Raw genomic sequence first — 24,276 nt, 5'->3', positions numbered from 1 at the left:
CATGATTAGAATACAAATAAAATAACACACATTAGTGACTGGATAATAGATTAATTAAAGAAAGGAGATAGGGTTGCCCCTATGCATACTGAGGCATTAAAGAATGGGAAATAAAAGAGTATGTCGAGGCTAAATGTAAAGGGTCTTCTTAAATGTCATACCAAAATGGCTAACGACTATGGCAATAAAGAGAAAAAATAATATCAAGCTAGGAAATGACGTGATCAAACTGTAATTTGGGAAGATAATTCCAATAGCAAAAATGGATGGAAATGGTAACATATTAAACTAGAACAACAGAAGTGGGACTGCACAGGCATTCTGATGGTAGAAGCAACAGTATTTGGTGCTATATTAAAATGGCTGAGGTATAGGGAAAAGGAGGTGGGTGAAGAATCACCAGACAGGGAACTATCAGAGGTCACTCTGGTTTCCAGTGCAAAACTGTGCTGACGCTGACCACATTAAGAAACCAAGAGGAAAAATATTTAAACAATAGAGGTTTTACAATACTTCATGCTATTTTCATGTCAAAATTTTGAGTTACTTCATTCTAAAATTCGATAATTTTTATACTACTGTAGTTTTAAATTAATGATACATACCAGACTCTACTACGTGTAGAGATGTTACACACTACTCTAAAACAATAGTATTTAAATATAGAAACAAATTTTCTAGAAAAGCATCAAACCTTATACATATTCCTTTTCAAATCCAGAGGGTATGTAATCTAAACAAACTGAAAAAATACACATTTCGTGCCTGATTGAGTCCTTTTGTTAGGTACCACTGTCATGACTGTTACCACGTAACTGGAAATATTTTAAGCACATTAAAGATTAATTTCCAAGTTGCAAGAACAAGATCAAAGAAAATGTGTAATATATAGTGAAGCTTTAGTTAGTGAAAGAATGTAAAAGGTTTCAGGGTCAAGATTTTCGGTTATCATTATAAGCTATAAATGAAAGTAAAAGAGTACAGCTGTTTCCAAAGGCATCAAATATGTTGTTGGCCAACATGAATGCATGACTTAGAATGATCCATAATGTGAACATTTTAGAATGGACCATTTAAAATGTTACTTTTCCCAGAAATGTGTATGTTTAGTGCATATGTAACTCCTAAGAACAGACATTTTAGTCTACTTTCTCACAAAGGTCACATGTATACACACACATCCATAAGTGAGTTACAGGTGTGCCGAGACACCGGCCCGCTCAGCACAGAGGCTAAGTAGGGAAGGAGGCACAAGAAGGCCGAGAGGGCTTGCTCCCTGGACCAATCATTGGAGACCAAGAACATCAGGAGATCCACTAACCAGACAGACATATTAAATAAATATCATTTGCTCAATGTGTGAGTACATGAAGAAAGTTAGAAAACTCTGCTCTACAGGAATATGATACTTTAAAATTTCAAAACATCCATGTAAAGTAAGTAATGATCAGCTATACAAATAGATGTTAAAATGACTGCCTCAAAACGTGTCAAAAATGCACATATAATTTCTTATAAAGAAATTATATACCTGATATATATACCTGATGGCATATATTTTTAAACTATGAAAACATGCTTCATAAAAATAGATTTAAAACAATAAAGGAATATGAATGGGATAATATGAAATGGAATGTGAAATGTTATTTATGAGGGCAAAGAAAATGCGGAAGAAATGTACTCTGGCATAGCAATAAGTACAATTAACAGAAAACAGAAAATTTACATAAATTTTAAAATGCTGAAAGTTACCAATATAAAGGCAAATTTCTTATGTAGAAAAATATAGGTCAAGAGACATATTACAGTGTGCAGTAAGAAATGCAGTGTAAGTAGAAAGACCTCAGCTTTGGAGTCAGAAAAAAATCTGGATTTGAATCCTGGTTCTGCACTTACCTAGGGGAGAGCCGAGTCTCTGTTTCCTTCCTGTAAGGTTGAAATAACACTACCTACCTCATGAAGTTGAAGTGAGGCTTAAATGAGGTAAGATATGGAACACAGTAAGTGCTCAATAAATGGTGACTGTAGCTGCTAATAACCTAGACTTCCTGCCAGCGGAACTCATTAAAAGCAGTCAGAGGCACTCAGCCTTTGGGTTAATTTTTTGAATAGTACCCTAAATTAATTTTTGCTTAAGAAGCTAAAGAAAGAAGTTTATCACCACAAATTCCAGGTAAAATAAGGACAACTTGTGTTCTTTGAGGGGAAAATGGTAGAAAAAGATCAAATGTCAGTAAAAAACTGAAATCAACAAGTAGAATACTGTGTTCCCAGTCTAAATAAAACCATCATAACAATTATACTCTTCCTCATTTCTCAGTCTATAATAAACACTGCAGTCAAACAACAACAATAAAAACCAGGAAGCAACTAGAACTAGTAATGTGCCTCAAGTTATTTTCCTGACCCAACTAAAAAGCCCCTTGATCTTTTAATATATAGAATGTCAAAGAAATCAACAGATCATAAACTATTTATAAAAATTATTTACACCGCTACTAGATAAAACTGAAATTCACAACCAAAAAATCTAAACATTTTTGTTTAAAAAAAAAAAAGTGTATTTTAAAACTTAATAGGCAAATCTGGCTCCTGCCAGCAATCCATAACAGCACAGAAGTTATTCTGTCCCCCCTGTGCTCTCAACAGTAACCACCTCTCACAATTACTCCTTCCAATAAATGTACTTTCAATTACAAATCTAATTTTAAGAAACAGTAAAATCAGTTTGGTCAAGAAATTACTTCAAACTATAAAAAATAACAATTTCCTGACTACAGAAGCAATTAAAAAATGAACTAAATTTTCAAATGTTTTTAAAAATTCATTGTACAACATACATAAATGTACGGTGACAACATAATTCCTAGCATTCTGTTTTTATTTCAGGATAAAACCAACAAAGAAATATGACTTTGACTATATCATATATACAAACAGGAAAAGAAACAAAGGGAAAGGTTAAATGTAGACTGATTCTGAAGAATATTTTAAAATTAAAAATAGTATGGTTAAAAAATACATGAAACCACTGAAGTCAGAATGAAATCTAGTAAACAGGCGAAAAAAAGAAAGACTATGTAAAGCTGATACATTAAAAGAACCGAAAGAATGGTTTTTCTATTGTCCCCCACACAGGGACATGGGAAGGAGCAGGCAGAAAAATAAAGTCAGTCATAGGACGTGTTATCTTATGAATAAGATAACTAACAACAACTTATGAGTTTAATAGGTATTTCAAGTAATTTTGCTTAAACATAAAATTTTCAAAAACACAAAGTATAACATATGCTGAAATAGCAATAATTGTCAACTAATTAATTCTACTGAACATTTACATTCAAATTCTTTACTGAAAAAGTATGGGAATGAACATCTTTATATTTTCTAAATTTTTGGTTAGAACCAAAGTACAAATTTATAGAAAGCATAACCAAGGACTGTTCACATTTTTAAAGGCTCTTACTACGCACTGATAAACTGTTTTCTACAAAGTCTGCATTAATTACATTTCCACAGCAGTGCAATGATCCCTCACAGATATTGGCTCTTCAATTAAAAAACAACAAAAACTCCCTGCTAGTATGACAGGAATCAAATGGTATTTTCTGAATATGAATTATTATTGAGACAAAACATTTTGCAATCATTTTTGTAGATAGAGCAAAATTTGATATAACTTGTATCATTTTAACTTCCTTTCATAAATAGGTTTTTATCTTTAAAATACTGAATTTGAAGATTATGTGAATGTCAATGAATTGAAGAGGTTTTAGAATATTCCCTTCAAATGATCTGACATTTAATTCCAATTTCTTTAGAGTACAATCTGTTTTATTTACATCTAACGTTATCAGTTATCACTTTAATCAAAATTTGACATTTATATGCATTCACATTTTCTATGAAAACTTTTAAAGGTGATTTTTGAGTTTTTTAAGGTAAATAATATCATTTGCAAATAATGTTAATTCTGATTTTTTTAATATCAACTTTCCTTCCCTTTCTTTAACAAAGACTCACTGAGAACCTACTATGTCCTCCGCATTGTTAGAGATTCTAAGAACACAACAGCAAACTAAACAAAGTCCTTCTCCTTGTTAAATTTAAATTCTAGTGGAGTAGACAGGATAATGAACAAGAAATATGTACTTTCAGGTAGATAGATGCTATGATTGTTAAAATGCAAGAAAGAATTTAGAAGAATATAGAGGGAGTAGTACTGATAGTATATACGAGGCTACTTTGGAAGAGAGTGATCAGACAGGTTTCTCAGGAAAGATATTTTAGCAGATACCTGGATATAGTGAGAGAGAGAGAACCATGTGAAGATTTGAAAAATGAAAGTACTAAGGTCCTGAGATAGAACGAATTCAATGAGCTGGAGAGTCAGCCAGCACGACTCCAGCATGTAGTTAAGTATTAATCAAGAGGATGACAGTGATAATGGTAATAGAAGGTATCCTTATTTTATGCTGGAATTTAATAAAATATTGATTATTAATTGGCCTGCAAGAAATCCCAGCTGCTCTAACTGCTGTAGGTTAATGCAAGGATGAAAACTATGAGTTCAAAAAGGTATGAGTTCAAAATAGATGGTGTTTGTCAAAATAAGGAAGTGGCCTACTCTTAATAGTTTTAAGAATTTTTGAAAGTAAGGAATAGATATATATTTCATATCTTTACAGCACATACTAAAACAAGCAAAGAGGTTCGCACAAGTTTGTCCTTCCAAAATAATTACGCTTAAAAATGATTAATGAGTACACAGACTCGTTAAGTCTAGAAAATATGTTAGCAATTAAAATACAAATACGTATATACTTAAGAGTTGTCTACGACATGTCTTATATAAATATTTTTCATTTTCTATAAGGTCTCCAAAAAGAAAATAATTATAATAAAAAAGAAATCAAGCCAGTATCTGCCTCTGATTTATTTAGTCTTTTGAAAACATTTAAGTTAATGTATCTGTAATATTTACAAAATAACTTATATTTCAAAATAGCAAATTCAGCATTCTAAAGAAAGACACATTCACATACAGGCATCTCTTGAAATAAAAGGTCTTGAAAAATGAAAATAGTTCTAAACAACTACTAAGCACTTTAATTAGCACACAGTCTCATAAAGAACAGTTTCCCAAATACTTCTATAACCATGTACCGTGTTTCCCAGAAAATAAGACCAGGTCTTATATTAATTTTTGCTCCAAAAGACACATTAGGGCGTATTTTCAGGGGATGTCATCTTCTTCTGGAACATCGTCATAACGTATTAAATGTATCCGTCTGGCTGACAATCTTAATTGGAGCTTATTTTCGGGGAAACATGGTATACGATGAAGAAAGTAACATTTTATGCTCTATGAATAGGGTAAATCAGGAAATTGGTTGGTTTTGTTCTTCGTTTTCTGTTTGATAATTGGCTTAAAGATTCCCTCAACCACTGGCCAGTTTTCCTTTATCATAAATTACAATTTAAATTTATTTTCTCACTGTTCTCAGAGAAAATTACAAAATTATCCCATTTATTTAGTATTTTAAAATTTTTTCACTTCTGAAAGTTTTATAAAAAACAAAATAATCACTATTTGCAGATGATATATATAATCATACCTAAAAAAATTAAGAAATTGAATGGAATGTTATTCATATCAGTAGCAATATTTATTTAATATTTACTATCTGGTCTTCTAAAAGTTTTTCATACGGTTATTCATTAAATCCTATTACCACCCAGGAGCCCTATACTTTATTCCTATTTTATAGATAAGAAAACACACACACAGACTGAGTAACTTGCCCACGGCACACAGTTAGTAAATCATGTGGCTGAGATATAAACTGATGCAGTAGAATTTCCAGAGGCCACATTCCCAATCAACAAAAACTATTGAAAGAGCTTTGTAAAATAGTTGGTTATAAGTATATACACAAACTATTCTATATAGCAGTAAAAAAAAAAAACAATTAAAAAATGTAATGAAAATAGCAACCATAAAATCCTACTTACTAAAAGGCATAAAGAACAGGAATAAAAAAAGACATACTCTTCTGAAAGAAGGTAAACATCAGTGTAAATGTGCAATAGTCAAAAACATTTTTATAAAGGATGGGAAAGACCTTACCTGACTAAGATGTGAAAATTGGCTATACACTACAGCAATTTAACTATGTTGTAGTTCTGCCATAGAAACAGTATGATAAACAGAACAAGCGAGTTTAGAAACAGGCCCAAGAATACATCAGACATTGGTATATATTAAAGAAGAAATTAAGGGAAGGCCAAATTACTGAATGCAGGCCAAATTCAGCACGCTGCTTATATTTACAGGGTGTATGAACCAAAAAAAAAATTTTTTTTTTACATTTTAAATAGTTATATAAATACCTACTTAATATCCTTTATTTAGCCTCTTGGCGCGCAAAGCTAAAATATTTACTATCTGGTGATTTATGGAAGTTTTCTGACTGCTAATCTAATCATAAACAGTGTCGGGACAATTGGTGAGGGGGAGTCTGGCATCATAAAATTCACACCTTACATCAATAACATGTAAGTTATATGTGAAGAGTGAAGCACAAAAGTGCTAGAAGAAAGTAGTTGAGAAAAGTCTAAGTGTAATGTGTAATCTCAAAAACAGAAACCATAAAAAAAGAGAGACTGATGAGTCAAATTCAATAAAAGTGATGAATATTTTAAAAACCATATATTAAATCGAAAGCAAAAAACTGGGAAAATATTTATAACAAACAAGATGTTATTAATCTTGATATATAGAAAACACTGAAAAGTTAAGAGTTACCGTCTCAACAGAGAAATAGAAAATGGTACAAAAATACGTAAGCCACAAAGGAAGAACTACAAATGGCCAATAACTACACAGAAAAGACACATCACTCTGTGTGTGTGTGTGTGTGTGTGTGTATAAACCTAGTAATGTTCTACTGTACATTAAAACAATAAGTTGGTTTTGTCTGTTGGGAAAGACTTAAAGGCATGGAGAGTGCTGGTGACAAAAAATTGCCACAAGCTTTCTGATGGAAGATATGTCACTATGTTCCAGAAATTTAAATAACATTTTTAAGATAAAGTAAAAAATTAAAATCTTAGCAATAAATTAATTATTCCTGACTATCAATATTATGGGTACTTTTCTTCCCCCCATGCACATTTTGTAAAATTTGTATAATGCCCCTGGTACTATTTTGCAATTTAAAAAAGTATTAGCAACAGCAAAAAATTATAAGTAGTTACTACACACATTATTATTATTCCCATTTTATAGATGAGAAAACTGAAGCTTGGAGAAGTTCTTGCTAATAGGCAAAGCTAAGATCCAAACACATACCTGTACTGCTTTAGTGCCAAAATTCTTAATCCCTATGTCTTATTACATTCTTAATTTAAAAAAAAAGTTTTATGAAGCAAATCATTCTGTGTTAGTTCTGTGACAAACTAGACTAGAACGGTAACCAATATATGTGAGTATGTGAATAGATGTAAATAATTCTGACTAAAACAACTGACATATTTCTGCTCTCTGAAAGAAAAACACCTCTATCATTTATTCTTCTCACATTATTTTAGATTCAGTTTGAAAGTTTCATATCTTCCTAATCAGAATAAGTGCTTTTCATAAATAAATAATATTCCACTGCCATTTTTCCATCAAACTTAACTTGCATTACAATCACAACACACACGTAAGTTTTATAATTTCTGCAGTGATGCTACCAGAAAGACATTCCAAAATCCTTTAACTACAAGATCAACACTTAAACAGAGCAACTTATATAAAAAAATAATTCTATTGTAATTTATATAACAGAGCTAGGACAGAAATATAACAAAATTAATTAGATGACATTATTCTATAAGTTATTAAAACGCACACTAATTATGAAGAAAACCACCACACACATAATTTGAAAAGAGCCTTGATAACGCCATTGATAGTTTGTTGCCAAAATGACACAATTTTCCAATAAAAATAAAGGGGAATAACACCAAAATGTGGAAGACTTTTTAAAAGCCCACCAAAATCCTAACTTAGATGTAGGTTAAGCCTATTTGTGATATTCTAAGACACAGGAAGTGATTTACTAATGAAAAACTTTAATGAAAAATGAGGACATTTGTTACATTTAGAATTTTGTAACTATTTTAAACATCAGTAAGAATCTCATTAGGTTAATAACTAGAGTAGATTATTATAAAGACAGGTAAATTAGAAATAACAAGTTTATAAAGTGAATATGCCATTTAACATTGTTTCACTATAATGGTGATGAGAAAGAAAAAAAAATCAATTCCCAGTGGGGATCACTGAGTGTATGGAGTCTGCACGATCTCTCCATGTGTGGATTTCCTCCAGGTACTCTTGATTTCCTCCCACATTATGCTAATGTCACTGGCATGTCTAAGCTGGCCCAGTCTGAGTGAGTGTAGACTTCTGTTTCTGAGTGTGCCCTACAATGGAGTGGCATCCTGTCCAGGGTGAGAACCACCCTGCACCCGAGTTGCAAGGATAGGCTCTGGCCACCCTCGACCCTGACCTCGAATTAGTAATTCTCCTAAATGTATGTATAGTTCACATTTATTTCAATGTTTAATATTGGAAATGTTTTGGGTCTTTATTTAGAAGTCTGTGATACTTTTATGACCAGAACATCCTATAGCAACCTAACTATCGTTTATATCAATTAGCCTGTGCTAAAACTGGTTTTGTCATACGTCGTTTTGTTTAAAGTCACAGTTTCCAAGAACCTACTGATGACCTATCGATGACATTAAGACTTACTGTATAGTGTATAATTTAAAGTAGCTTACCAGAATTTGAAAATGACAAGTGAGTTTAAAATATTTGATCACTTGGCTAATTATACCCTGAATGTGTCCTAAATCCTTCCATTCCAAATGGGATTATTGAATTACTATCCTTACAAAGCACTTAATTCACACGTCTATAACAGGAAAGATGCTGTTTCTATCTGAGGTCTAGGATGATAGCCAGAAGATTACAATGCGAAGGTAAGGTTTCATTGAAACCTGCCTTGTATCTTTACATCGTGCAAATCTGCTTTCTATTCTGTGTGTTTCAACATAAAAATAAGTTACTTCACACAAAAAAATTGATGATCTAGACCTAATACCATGTTTACCTATGTCTTTGAGTACTTCCTACTACAGTATTACCACATCCCAACTTGAGAATCACAGAACATTTTATTTCCCATTAAAATGTAAGCTCATCATCTTTGTATCCCCGGGGCCTAGCAATGTGCCTAAAACAGTCCCTTAACCAAAGACGGTCCTCTTCAGTTCATATACTGCTTTTCAGAAACCAGAGAGAGGTGTAGGCAGCTGAGTAAACACAACGTAACTTATTAACTTACATCTTTTTCTGACCGATGTGGAAACATAGAAGACTGGCTGTAGTACATATTTTCGTCATGGTAGTCACTGTCGACCCCCTCTACAAACTTCTTTCTTGAAGCACCAAACATGCTGTTTGTCACCTAAACAAAAATATTACTTTTATCAAGAATATTTTGGAAAATATTATGTTTTACCTTACTTTTATGTAGAAACAGAAAATGAAGGGAGGATTGCTAAAATAAACAGATCAACTAAGGGCTAATGGGGTACGTGAGAAAGTCATTAAACTGACTATAATAATATAGTATTAAATATTTACTTCCAGGCCCTAAAAATCAGAGAAATGTAAAGCCCGTTATGTAATTATTCTACTTACTTTAAAAGAAATATCACTTACTCTTGAAAATTAGCAACCCGAAATATAATTTTCACATTAAAGAACTTTAAAAATTAAGTTTGGGTTTAACTATTCAAAATCTCCACATGCATCTTCAATATTACTGTCTTTGTCATCACTATACCTACTAAAATTATCTGTTTTCCAGAGCTTATGATCTTCACTTTCATTCTGAGTTTATTAAGATACAGAGCTTTTTGAATCAGTGTATAAATGCATACTAGGAATTTATCTCAAGCCACAAGTACCCACTTAAATAACAGTAGGATAATTTTTTCATTCATCATCCATTATGCTCCATTATGTGACCTGCTTACTCTTTCACTTTTTAAGTCTTTACCACATTCAACACTAGTAATTTGAGTCCACACCAAAATAATTACTGAACCTGTACTAATTTTTACTGTTGTTTTTTTTTTAAGCTGACCTCTATAAAGTTTCCAAAACTATCAACTGACTGAGTTTATTTAAGGTCAGTGTATCTTTTCCCTAACAGTATTTTGTAGTTCAAAGTAAACTGAAATGTTGTGATAGGAGGGATTGAAACACTGTAGTTACTATTATTTGTCAGTAGACATGGTGAACTAGTACGTGACGGAAATTAAAACCCAAATTTAATGTGCAAGTTTGTTGAAAACACACATGCTATTTAACAATTACTTTATATGTTAAGTTCCCTGTTAAACCTGTAGAAAACTATTTAACTACTCTTCCTGTTGAAGTCTGAGAAAAAGCTATTCAATTAAATATGAACAATCGTGTGAAAGACAGCTTAACCACTGCGGCGCTATATGTTTTAGGGCTATTAATCTCTTTAGGTGTGAAACACAGAAAGATATTTTTAAATGGCCTATTAATTTATTAGAACATACTTAATCTTCTTTGGGCAGTGACTCCCTGGTGAATCTCATGAAAGCTAGTCTATAATTCTGAATGTAATTTCAGGGACTAGGCACTAATTCTGAATGTAATTCACCAACCCCCTAATAGTCACTAACAGGAAAAAGAAGTGTTGTTTCGTGAGTTTAATTTCAGAAAAGTAACAAGGAGAAAAGCACTTCATCGCCTACAAACTGAGATTCTTTACATATGAGATGTTAAATGTTTGTTTTGCAGAAGTTTAGGATACATTTAATTCTCTTTAAAGGACAGTTACTATTCAGTTCTATTTCTAAGAAAGGATTCAGGGGAAAAAATGACACCAAACTTACAGGCGAGTACCAAATTTAACACTCACAAATTAACTCAAATGGATACAAAGTAAACTCTTCTTTTGACAATTTTTGTGTAACATTTGTCCTCAAAACCAATTACAGAATGCTAGAATTCCAAAATTGTACAGAATAAAAAACTTCAGCTAATATTGTACAAAGAGGTTTTACTGTTTTGAAAGTAAAACTAAACATGAAATGTCTCAAAGGAAAACAGAAATGTTCCTCTTCCATCAATACCAATTTTCCCAGACTCTGTGTGTGCACGCATGCATGCACATGCCAGAGAGAAAAAACACAAATACACAGAATTTCACTTTTGTTTTATGTGCTTCAACACAGAAATTATACGTCAGTGAAAATACTAATATTCTTACATGACATGAGCAAAGAGTATAATATTCTGCTCTCCAAATGCAAGCCCCAGCCCAGGGACAGTTACTAGGATAAAACAAAGAATTTTATGATCCATGGCAAAAATCAGAAAGAAAAAAAAGACAGCAAATTTTTCATAAAAGCTGGTTTCATTTCATTTTAAATGGCCTGTCCAGTATTTCATATAGAATGATGGAATAGGGTAAGAAAGTATTTTAGAATAGCCAGCAAGGGTGAAACTAGGAAGATAAGCAGGTAAGTAAGGGAACCAATGAAGCAAAGACCTACAGTGAGAATATTCAATACAGAGGAATAGCTAGATCCTCAGTAGTGTGGCTCAATAGCATTAACTTAGTGGAAAATGGTAGGAAATGAAGTTAGAGATACTGGTGGGGGCCAGATAATGTACCTTGAACGCCTGAGGGACACTGGATTTTATTCTACATGAGATGAGAAGCCAAGATAGGGTTTGGGGGCAGTTTAAGGCTGACGTGATTTGGCATACATATGCCAAGTGACTGTAGCTACTCTGTAAGGAATGAACAAAAGGCAGGACATGAATGGAAGCAGGGAAACGGGCTCTTGAGAGGTGGCGGCTCAGACTGTGGCAGCAGTGGCTGTAGTGATCATAAATGGTTAAAGGATGTATTCTGAGGGAGAGCTGACACTGATGAATAAATGGATGGATGATAATATGAACGGGTAACATTACCTCCTGGAAGAGAATAAGTAGAAATCAAAGGAACCTAGAAATCAATTTTTATTAATTTCAAAGAGCTATGCCAACACTTCTGAAATACACTAAAATTACTGGTTATTCTATTTATATTAAAGTCAACATGCTAAATGGAAATTTTAAAAATAAATCATACTTTATTTTACATTATTACATATGAAATTTGTTAGAATCTTTGGTATTTACAAGCAAATATATCAAAGGCTTATCTGACTACCTGCTCTACTGACTCTCATACCAGATGTTATAACAAAGGACAAATAAAAATTAAGATTATTACCAAGAAAAAAACATGACACACACATATATACATACACTAAAAGCAGTGTTTAAGATTTTTTGGAACACATATCTTAAAAATTCAATCAAGACATTTTATCTTTCCTTTGACTCCACAAGAACTAATTAAAATGCATGCATGCGCACATACTTCATTATTTAACTTGGACTAGATAGAAATTCTTAAGGTATGACATTTTCAGCATTTAAATACAGTAGTTCAAAGCTAAAGGCAGTAAATCAAAATCAGAGAAAAAGAACTCACAAAACCCCAAACTTGAGATAATCTTAACCAACAACTTCAAAGACTGGTAAAGTGGCCCCTGATCCCGACGGGATGAATGGCAATTATAGAACATAAAAAATAAGAGGCAAGGTCTGGAGCTTTTCAAGTGGCCAAAGAAACAAAACTAGGATACCTTATAAATAAAACTTGAAAATATGTATGCATGTGCGTGTATGTGTACAGATAGAAAGATAAATATGAAAGGTTTAAAAATAGACTTAGATCATATCCAAGGCAGGACAGGACAATATCGAATCATACAAATTTTGTTCAGTAAAGCCTCTGGAGAGAAACTGAACTCTGAAACGCACTGACTGCCTATAACGCTGGCAAATACTGGCTGATGCATGGAATCCTATTTCCAGGGGACAAACACATCCGTCGCAGAGTGGTCCTTTTCCTGATGGCAAACACATGTAGTTTGATTTCAAAATCTATCTTCAGTCTTAATTCAAAGTTCTAGCAGCATACTTTTTTAAAATAAATTTTATTGGGGGGACAGAGTGTTTCTCCAGGGCCCATCAGTTCCAAGCAGTTGTCCTTCAATCTAATTGTGGAGGGAGCAGCTCAGCTCCAAGTCCAATTGATGTTTTCAATCTTTAGTTGCAGGGGGCACAGCCCACCATCCCATTTGGAAATTGAACTGGCAACCTTGTTGAGAGCTCGAGGTCTAACCAACTGAGCCATCCGGCCGCCCCTAGCAACATATTTTAAAGGGCTGCTAGATATTTCTCCCTGAGAAGTACAATTTAATAAACTAAGGCAGTAATATTTAAAACTGACTTCCTGAGTTATTTTCTCCTGTTCTGTCCTGCACACCCATCAAGTTCTCTCCTTTCTTCAAAGTGTCTTTCACATCTGTTTTTGCCCTTCTTGGTATCATCATCTTAGTTTAAACTCCAGATTAGTTTTTTTTAGTCTCCTGACTGGTTTTTTCACATTTCAACAAACATGAAGTCTCCTCCTGACTGGTCTTTTCACATTTCAATAAACATGATGAGGAGATATATATGAATTATGCCAGAAATTCTGTTAATGAACCCAAAAACCAAACAAGTAACAGCCCCAAGTCTTGAACAAGCTCAGTCTAGCTAGGAGACAGATCTGTAAATAAACAATTACAAAATAAAGATCTGTAAGGTGCTTTGATAACACAAATAAGGGACTATGTAACTTTGAGGGAAACAGACTTTAAGACTTTATTATAAAAGAAGTAATAATGTTTGGGTGAACACAGCCCTGATTTTAAAAACATCCAAGTGTGTGGGATGGGAGGCAGAAGCAAACTTCGGCAGAGCAGACAGCACGCCAAGTGTCCAGAAGTGAGAGCAAGTCCAGGAAACAACAAAACTTACAATAAAGCCAACGCAGAGGATGTCTGCAAGGACAGTGATAGTTGGTAAGGAAGAGTAGGCTGGACTTCTGCCAGGTTAAAAGGACAAGCGTGTAGGCAGGAAAACCAGGTACAAAAATCTAGGTGAGGAACTAAGCTGGACTTCCCTCAACTAACACTTTATTATGGCGCCGTATTAATAACCATGGCATCGACTCTGCCCCTCTCCTGTTCTCCTATCTGGGGTTTATTTCCCCTCCCAGAGGATACAGACCAAGACTCCTGAGATCATGACCTTACGTAACTTTGCAGCAGGAATTATTTCAAACCCCAACACAACCGTATGCCTCAGCTTAATTTGGGTTATTCAGTTGTTCCTATTCATAATATTCAATCTCTGAAAATGCCATATATAACCCCTGTGATCTTCAACAATGGAAACTCAAGCTGATCAGGCTATTTATTGAAATCATCTTTCCATCTCTGTCATGTCCTAGCACAAGCAACTCCAACATCCTAACAGATCTTTATTAACCCATTCTTATTCCCCTCAAATCTACTCTCCCATATCAGCCAAAGTGAATTTTTAAAATAAAAATTTAATTGCCATGGCTCTGCTGATGGAAATAGCTTGTCCAATCAATAGTAAGTCTTGCAAGGCCCTAGGTAACCTCTGTGACCTTAACTCCCTCCACAGATCGCCTGCCACCACTAAACTGCTGCTACACCTCAGTTACTAAAACCCAGTTTTTTTTCCGTCTCACGGCTTTACGTATCCTGATACCTCTATTTAGTATGTTCTTTCTCCCATTCTTTGAAACTCACACTAAGTGAGAACCCTTGATTTAGTCATTTTAAACACCTTATCATAACTATAATTATACTATAGTAATAAATAACTTACTGACCACTTACAATGTGTCAGGCAATATATTCTAAATGTCTTAAAATGTGTTTACTTATGTAATCCTCATAATTTATTTAGTATAGTGGTCCCCCCTTATCCACGGGGGATACATTCCAAGACTCCCAATGGGATGCCTGAACCCTTGGATAGTACCAAATCCTATGTATACTATGTTTTCTCCTATACATGCATACCTATGATAAAGTTTAATTTATAAATTAAGCACAGTAAGATATTAACAATAATAAAATAGATTAAACAACATACTGTAATAAAAGTTATGTGAATGTGATCTCCTTCTCTCTCTGATAACTAATCTGATAACCCTGGTGGCTACTAAGTGACTAATGGAGGAAAACCTATACAGTGTGGGTATATTGGACAAATGGATGATTCATGTCCCAGGCAGGATGAACAGCCTGAGATTCCATCAAGCTACTCAAAACAGTGTGCAATTTAAAACTTACAAATTGTTTATTTCTGACATTTTCCATTTAATATTTTCTGAGCATGGTCAACCACGGGTAATTGAAACCACAGAAAACAAAACCATGGATAAGGGGTGCAACTGTAATAATTACATAATTTACTTATTCAATCCTCATGTATTGACTTATGTAGTCCTCAGTTTTTGATGAGGAAAACAGAGAACCAGAGAAGTTGGGCAAATTGCCCAAGGTCACAGATCTGATGTGTCCAAGGTTCTGCATCTGATAAGTGACAGAGATGGGATATAAACCCAGACAATCTACTAGAGTCCCCCTTGTATTCACTACAGTACACTGACCCCCACACATACAACTAATACTTTAATGTGTGCATTCTCCACAAACTGTAAGCTTCATAATGGGAAAAGCAGGAAGGGGTAAAAAAGAAAGAGGGGGTTTTATTTTGTGGTGAATAATGGTAAGTAGAGGATTCTAAATACAATCCAGTATTTATCCCTGTCAAAAAGATCTCTATAGCAGAAGAATGAGAAGGGACTGGCTAGCAGTATATGATACAAAAGCCAGTCTCTACCCGTTGACTGTATCTATTTTAGAGAAAGTCACGTTATTATTTTTAATTATGCTTAGAAGAACACTATTACACCAATTAAAAATTGTTTTTTCCATAGTCCACATGAACTAATAATTTTAAGTTCTTTCTAAATATAGAGAACACAATTTAATCCTTCAAGGAATTAGGATGATTTTAATGGAACTCTAAATTTCATTACAAAGCTACTGAAATATACATTGTAGCATTAAATATGTAGGATACAACTAAAAACTGGGTTAAAAGAAGAATAATCCCTAATGGCAACTTTTTCTTATGGATTCTCTAATGTTCCCAGGAGTTTTACTGTTAGCATGCTGATATATGTGAACCATAATAAAATCAACTATTTTACAACATTAAAATATAAAGACTTCCATTGACAATTTTTCACTTCTACAAACAGAGTTTGCATTCACCTTGTATTATAAAGGATAAAGATTGCCAAAATATAGTGGGGAAGAGGGTAAGCCACACCGTTCCTTTCTTGGTTTTCTCTAATGGAGATTTCACTAATTCACTCTATTTGGGGAATATAGCATTTGACTGCACGCTTACATTTCTTTCCCAATTCCACATTTATTATCAGCAAAAACTTCACATACACATATACACAGGGTTCTCTGTTGTCTACAAAGTAGGAAAAAACTAATAAAAACTCACAGCCAACTGCTATTAACATTTATCTGTCTTTATCAATATGTAGTTAATCAACAGAAACAAATCATGACAAGCCATAATATCTGAAGAAAATCTGGTTATTTTTATTATTGCCCTTACAGGGAAGAGCTGATAGGTCAAATCTCACTGAGGGAATACACACATTCTACAGAACTAGCATATTCCTAGTTCAAATATTAAATCAACAACCCAGAAATATTTATAACCCGAGGAATTTTTGTTTAGGCAGTACATTTTGGTAATAGGATTCTGAGCAGTAACCAAACATGCTTCACAACTATTATAAATAACCCTATTTTACTTAATTACTGAAAAACACTAAAAAAAGAAGTGGGCTTAAATAAAAAAGAAAAGGGTACATACAGTGGACAGAAAAAAAATCTAGTTTCTTAAAGAACAAACAACTTAATTTCTGGAAATCTTTAGGAAAAGAACAAATGATCTTTCTCTCATGTAAGAAGCATATTACTCTTGAAGTTCTATTAGTTCTAGAATCCTGGAACTTGATATTTATCGTATGAAAATGTATGATAATGTATGATATCGTATGATAATGTATGATAATGTATAATGAATAGTTTATGAATCTGCTTAGAATGGATCTAAGAAAAGTGAAGCTTTAGATAAATTTTCAAGGTAGAGTATCTAAATTCATCAACTTGAAATGATAGCATAGAAAGAAAAGCAATTCAATTCAAAGTTTTAGCAAACGCAGAATGCCCAATAAATGAGCAATAAAAGTCTTATTAACAAGTGGCAGTCAAAAGGCAGATGCGCAGGAAACATATGACTCTGGTTGGAAATGTGATTCAGCAGAAAACTAAGCGTCTATATGAACATATCCACTTCTGTACTTATTTTGTTAACCTCAAACCCAGAGGTAGAAATGTTCCCGTCTTCCTGTCTGTAGATTTCAAAGGAAAAGATGCTTCAAGTTTCTATTCCTACAAGTGTTAAAAATATAGCTACATGTTTCTCCGAAAATAAGACCTACCCAGACCATCAGCTCTAATGCGTCTTTTGGAGCAAAAATTAATGTAAGACCTTATATTAAAATAAGACCAGGTCTTATAAAATATGTATGATATGACATATATCATATGATATGATGTATGATATGACGTGATATAAACCCAGGTCGTAATTTTTGCTCCAAAAGACGCATTAGAGCTGATGGTCCAGGTAGGTCTTATTTTCAGGGAAACATGGTACCTGCCTAATATCTTGAGGAACAGAAGAACAGCATGTCTAAAGTGAGTGGAAGGAAACTACAACTTGCCTCCTTCTGAGACCAAGTTACATGTAGCAAAATTTTAAGTGTACAGATTTACGTCTTCCCCCAATTTTTTTCTTATCTTCTTTTCTGAAAATGAGTTTTCTGGTCCTGCTATATACAGTGGAGAATATGAAATTAAAAACAAAGCAAAATTAACACCCTTCGTTTGTATTGTATTAATGGTTTATTTAGTTTAAGGTTTTTCCCTGTTTCACATCTAACAAAAAGTAAAATTATTTCTTAGAGCACTAGGCTTTTATTTAATAAGTTATGAGACAGTTTTATAAGAAAAATAATTGGTAAGAAACATCATATTTTCAAACTAACAAAATGAGTCACTGGTAAAATGGCCCAACATCCACCCTTAAAATACTGATGAAAGCACCATTTTTTCCCCCAGCCATTCCCACCACATACTTACCTGGGCAACTTCTTTCAACATTTGCTACTCTGGGGATTGGAAAGCTCAGAGCTGGAGGCTGAAGTGAAGAAGGAAAGGTTGGAGGGTGAGCCATGGCACCAGCCCCACACTAGGAGCTCCCCTGAGATACTACAGCTTGGTTGACACCATAGCTCTGAAGTTCAAACTCCAGCAAACGATAAGAAAGGAGTCCAACCAGAACATGATAAATGATGGGATTCTTCTGCTCTTTGAAAAATAAGGAAATGGTGCTATAAAGATCTGAATGTCCAGTTTCAACATTATGACTCCGTTTCACATCGTATTTCCCAACCCCAGAATCATCCCTCAGACTGATTCAAAGTACTAATCAAAAGGGGAGGAAGGACGGCAGAACTGTCTATAAATGTTCACACTTTTCCAGAAAAATGACAGGATAGGGCTTACCTGGCCATCATAAAAACATCTAGGACAATATATTAAAATGCTTTGCCTATCCTCTCCTTGTATATTCTCTTGCTCTCCTCAGCACTCAACATTAAATCTAACACTCTCCTACACATTTAAAATAAATTAACACCATCAACCAGCAGAATGACAACTGGACTACAGGGATGTATTTAAATTCCTAAAAGTAGACCAGTGAGTTTTTAAAAACCAGGGATAACTTTTGATATAAGTATATTCCTTGGGAATAAATGAATCTCTTAAAAGTGTTCCACTCTGATAAAAACAAATTAAGAACCCATCAATTAAAATAACTTTAAGCAAACTAGAGAAAAACAAAGATTTTTTTAAAAACCAATCTAAATATAGGACTTAAAATGAGATACTCACTTTTATAAAAATGAGAATACTTGTTTTATAACATAAAAAAGTAAATTAATGATCCGAGAAAACTAGATTCTATTATGAATATTAAGGCTAATAAAGATTCTTATTTAAGTTAAAGATAACATTAACATATTGAAAGTAACAAATATTTTAAAACAGTAAACTAAATATAGAGGAGTATAAGAATCCTGAATTATGCTATATGAAGCAGTTAAAAATGAAAAGTATTCTTTCAGCAAGGGAACACGGGGCTTTTAAAATACCTCTAAATATCTTGCTATATAAATTAATTAAATAATTAAGCATCGATCATGTAATGTGCTAGACCAGTACCTGTATACTCATATACTTTACCAAGTTGATGTTCAGAATAAAGGAACATCACAAATCAGAGAGAGGAGAAAACGCATTTATAACGGAGTCTTGCACCAATACCATGACGTCCAAGGCCTCAGAGAACTTACCCTTTGTTATCTCTAATCTCCTACCTACCATTTCCCCCTGGTCACACTGTGTTGCGGATACTGACCACTCCCCCATTCCTCCCCACACCGGCACTTGCTATTATTCCTCAAATACCTAAGGCATCCTGCTGTCTCCAGGGCTCTGTGCTCGGTGTATCCTCCAGGAGCTCTCTTCCCCTACATGCTACACAGCCTTACTTCAGGTACCAGTCATCTTAGGAGGACTTCCCGGCCTGCTCTATTTTAAATTACACTGCCCTTTCCCCCAACCCCTTAGGCACACTCTATCCCTTTCCTACTTTAATTTTTTCTCTATAACGTGTATCAACAAATAATATACAATGCATTTCATTTATTTTATTTAATGTCTTTCTATGCTCTAAAATGTCAGCTCCATGAGAATAGATTTTGCTTGTTACTCGGTTAACTTCTGTCTCCACAGGATCTGGAATAACTGCCTGGCAAAGATAAGGCCCGTAACAGGAATGCCCCCTCATCTTATTCCACACATGCCGTTACCTGAGTGTTTATTTGACGTTAATTGACAAATGCAGCACTTAGAGCACATGCAAAAACTTTATAAGCATAGTAAGTATTTTTTAAAGTATTGGAATGCCAAAAAATTAATGTTAAATTTTATATTTCTGAAATATATATGAATAAAAATTGTTTTATGTCTTTTCCCACTGAAATGACAACCACTTCCAAATACATAATAGACTACCAAAAACCTTCAGTGGTTAGGATGTTATACTACGAGAAGCAACAGATAAGGATCTGGAGATTAAAATAACTTCTTTCCATTTCCCAAATTTTTTCTCAAAGTTAGATTACCCATTTTTTAAAAACTTGTTTTGAGAGTTATTTCAGACTTACAGTTTAATATGATGAGACAATACATGTCTCTTTGCTATCACAAAATCCCACTGAAGAATTATACTACTTAGAGCCACTGGGTTGCACTGTAGTCCGTGGGAATATAAACTTGCTTGCAATTAGCTGAACAGCGCACGGCCTGAACAGTCTGACACAGTGAGTCTGGTACAAATAAGCACTAACATATATTGAGTGCCTGCCAAATGATAAGCACTGCTCAAAGCACTATACACACACACCCACCTTTACTCAATCATACTAAAACTTCTATAAGATTGTTACTTTTTCCTCAAATTGAGGCACAGAAGGGTAGAGCCTATAAACTGTACTAAAATCAGTCATCTTGGAGAACACCCAGCCCCCGGCAACCCCAATAAGATACTAAAGGTTTATTCTCCAGAAAAACCCAAGTGGACAGGATCCAAATTTTGGTAATTAGCCCAAGTGTCAGGGGGTGAAGCACGGGCTTGAAAACCAAGGGATGGGTAAGGACCTACATTCTGAACTGTGGGATCCTTACCTTTTTTTCCTTAACCTGCTTACAGAACACTACCAAACAGATTAAGAACCACCCCTCCACCCCTCCTGAAAACTACAGCTGACCCTTGAACAACGGGGGTTTGAACTATGAAGGTCCACTTATACGTGGATTTTTGTCAATATATACTGTAAATGTATTTTCTCTTCCTTATGATTTTCTGAACATTTTCTTTTCCCTAGCTTACTTTATTATTAAGAACAGTACATAATACATAAACAAAATACGTGTTAATCAACTGTTTATGCTATCGGTAAGGCTTCCAGTCAACAGTAGATTATTAGTAGTCAAGTTTTTTGATGAGTCAAAAGTTTTACAGAGATTTTCGACTGCATAGGGGTCGGTGCTCCTAACCCCCATATTATTCAAGGATAAACTGTACATGTTTTCTGTGGAAAAACTAAACTGCTCCTGAGAAACGAATGTCACACACGATGAAAATGAGGTCTTCCCCAATGAAATGGTTAACTCTGCTACATGTTAACAAGCTCTGTCTACAACACCGTTCCCAATTTTTTAAAAACTGTCATTTGGAAATAATTTTAGACTTACAGAAGATTTGTAAAAATATTAGTGGTCCCATATACCCCACCTTCCCACAGTGGTAACATCTTATATGACCATAATACAAGTATCAAAACAAAGAAATTAGCTACTAACTAAACAACTTTACACAGATTTCACTAGTTACTCCACTAATGTCTTTTTTCCTATGCCAGGATCCACATTACATTTAGTTTTACATTTAGTTTCCTTAGTCTTCTCCAGCCTCAGAATTTATGTTTTTCCTTATTTTTCACAACATTGATGTCATAACACTGACGTCACTACACTGCAGAATGTCCTGCAATTTGGGTATGTCTGACGCTTTCTAATGAGTAAACTGAAGTTTTGATTTTAAAGCCATACCACCAGAGGTGATGTGTTCTTCTCAAGTGCATCGTATAGTACGATGGATAGAGGCCAGTGAGTGGATGTGATGACAATATGTCTTATTACAAGTGATTTTAACCTTGATCTTGGTCAAGCTGGTATATCTGCCAATTTTCTCCACTGTAAATTGCTGTTGTCCCTTTCTAAACAATAAATGTTTTGAAAGAAGTATTTTGAGAACATGTTAATATATGTGTCTTTAAATTTTTGCCCGTTAATTACAGCATTCATCCATGGGTATTGCCTGCAGCACCTATTCCTGTGATATTCTAATTGTGATTTTCTATTTTCTTCATTTCTTCTATACTGTATTTGTTAAGTGAAATGCTTTTTCAAGTAAACCAATCAACTTTTAAAGAACTCAGTTATAAATATGAATAAAGTATCAAATAATGTACCTAACTGGCCCAAAGTGATATAGGTAGAAAGTGAAGAAGAATGTCTCAAAGTCAGGGTCCTTCACTCTCATAAGCACATTCTTTCAGCTTTATTACAATGCCCTTATCCCAGCCCAAAAGGTTTAAAATTTCGTATGCCCCAAGCAGTCTCTCTTAGAATTCTGGCCTTGAAAAAATATCTTCCAATTTTCATTAGCTCACGTACTATTATAATGTGTTTAATTTACTAAGCCAGGTTAAACAATAAAGAGATAATATACCATTCTATGCTATAGAACACAGACTTTTGCAGTGAGGAATATTAATTAGTAAAATTATTACTCAGCTAAGAAGATAAATGGCTATTTACAGGTCTAATAGATTCTGAAGAATCTTGAGGGAGGGAATTTAAGGGAAATTGTCTAATTTTTTTGATTTAGGTAAAACAGACTCAAGGCTATGATGACTCCACATATGAACGAAGGGTTACTTACTGACTTGTGCTGTTTTACGTTTCTTCACACATGACCTTAAGGTGTAATGAACAGCTGTAATACTTCTGTGTATTGCATACCACATAGTGTTTTACACAAAAAAAAGCAGTCAAACCTTGACAGAACACTGACACAAAAGCTCTTCATCAAGAATGCTTTTCCATTCTTCTCAACCAAAACATAATTTAAAAAAATGAACCTTAGGACTTCTACTTCCAACCAAATGGAGTAGGAGGGACCCACTCCCCGCCTCCACCTGAAATTCTAAAAATTCACAAAATATGTAAAACAATCATTTTCAGACATATAACACTAGGCAATGCAAGACAATAATCCTCGAGAGAAGAGAAAGAACTGATGTAAGCGCTACAACTGCCCTTGCTTACAGACTGAAGGAATTTCTAGGTTGTAATTCAGGGAGAGACCGGGGAGCCCAAAAATCTGTCAATTGAGGAAGTGTAGTTGAACATCTGGGTAGGCCAAGGCAGCTAGAGTGAAAAGGCTACAGTACCAGACAGGAGTGAGCTGCAGAGAGAAAGAGTTGTAAAGATCTAAAGAGGATCCCTCTTGCGTCTTCCACTAAGTACTGATCGGTGCTAAGTACTGATCAGCGTATGTATGTGAGGAAACTACCTGAGGCTGGGTAAAGAGATAGTGAAAACAATTTCCAGGGCTCACACAGGGCTATTCCTACAAGTCAGAGTAAAAAAAACCTTGTAATTCACAGGGCATTAGTAGAGTACTTAGAAGAGTACGCCTCAGTAGTTGGGGAAAATTAGCCCTAAAGCCTACTGTGTTTCTGTCTAACAAAACTGAAAATTTTAAAAAGTGTCAAATGGCTCAGTTTCTAAGTAACTTAGCTGTCTCTCCAGAAAGGTCAAGAATAGTAACAGAAATACAAAAAATATATAGCACTGAACAGGTAAAATTTCTAAGGACTGGCATTGAAGTAAAAATTACCAGGAATGCAAAGCAGCAGTAAAATAAAACACATAAGGAGGTGTGTGGGGGGCAAACCAACAATCAATAGAAACAGACCCAGAAATGACACAGATGACAACATTAATAGACAATAACATTAAAACTATTATAAAACTACATTTTGTATGTAAATGGTAGAATAACTGGCATGATGAAAAAAAGATTAGTGAGCTTAAAAAGATTTCCTAAGTAAAACATGAAGAGAAAAAAGAATTTAAAAAAATGAAATGGGGAACTCCAGATGATAATAATTGTGCAACTGGAGTCCCCAAAGTAGAACAGGGACTAAATATTTAAAGAAATAATGGATAATAAAATTTCCAAATTTGATAAAAACTATAAACACATATTAAAGAGACTCAAGAAATCTTCAAGCACAAAAGCCATAAAGAATATTACACCAAGACACATCATAATAAAAATATGTTAAAACCAATGACAAAAAAATTTAATAGTGAGAGAAAAACTAGAGA

At 34.0% G+C, this 24,276-nt stretch overlaps 1 protein-coding gene across 6 annotated transcripts in view; it reads right to left on the bottom strand.

Moving 5' to 3' along the window:
• Window positions 1-24,276, bottom strand: part of CNOT2 (CCR4-NOT transcription complex subunit 2) — a 107,323-nt gene that overhangs the window by 35,743 nt on the left and 47,304 nt on the right. For 2 of the 6 annotated variants that reach the window (XM_081060973.1, XM_081060974.1), the window contains exons 3-4: window positions 18,328-18,385; window positions 9,405-9,527 (exon numbers count right to left, since the gene is read on the bottom strand). The exons of 2 other annotated variants lie outside the window; for them this stretch is intronic. In XM_081060973.1, the coding sequence (XP_080917099.1) occupies window positions 9,405-9,527; window positions 18,328-18,348 (144 nt within the window). In that variant the 5' untranslated portion in view covers window positions 18,349-18,385. The remainder of the gene's footprint in view (window positions 1-9,404; window positions 9,528-18,327; window positions 18,386-24,276) is intronic. 2 more of the 6 variants (XM_081060971.1, XM_081060972.1) reach the window with 1 other exon arrangement.

Source organism: Rhinolophus hipposideros (genome assembly GCF_964194185.1).
Source record: "Rhinolophus hipposideros genome assembly, chromosome: 9".
Lineage (NCBI taxonomy): Eukaryota > Metazoa > Chordata > Mammalia > Chiroptera > Rhinolophidae > Rhinolophus > Rhinolophus hipposideros.
This window is presented reverse-complemented; position numbering and strand designations above follow the sequence as displayed.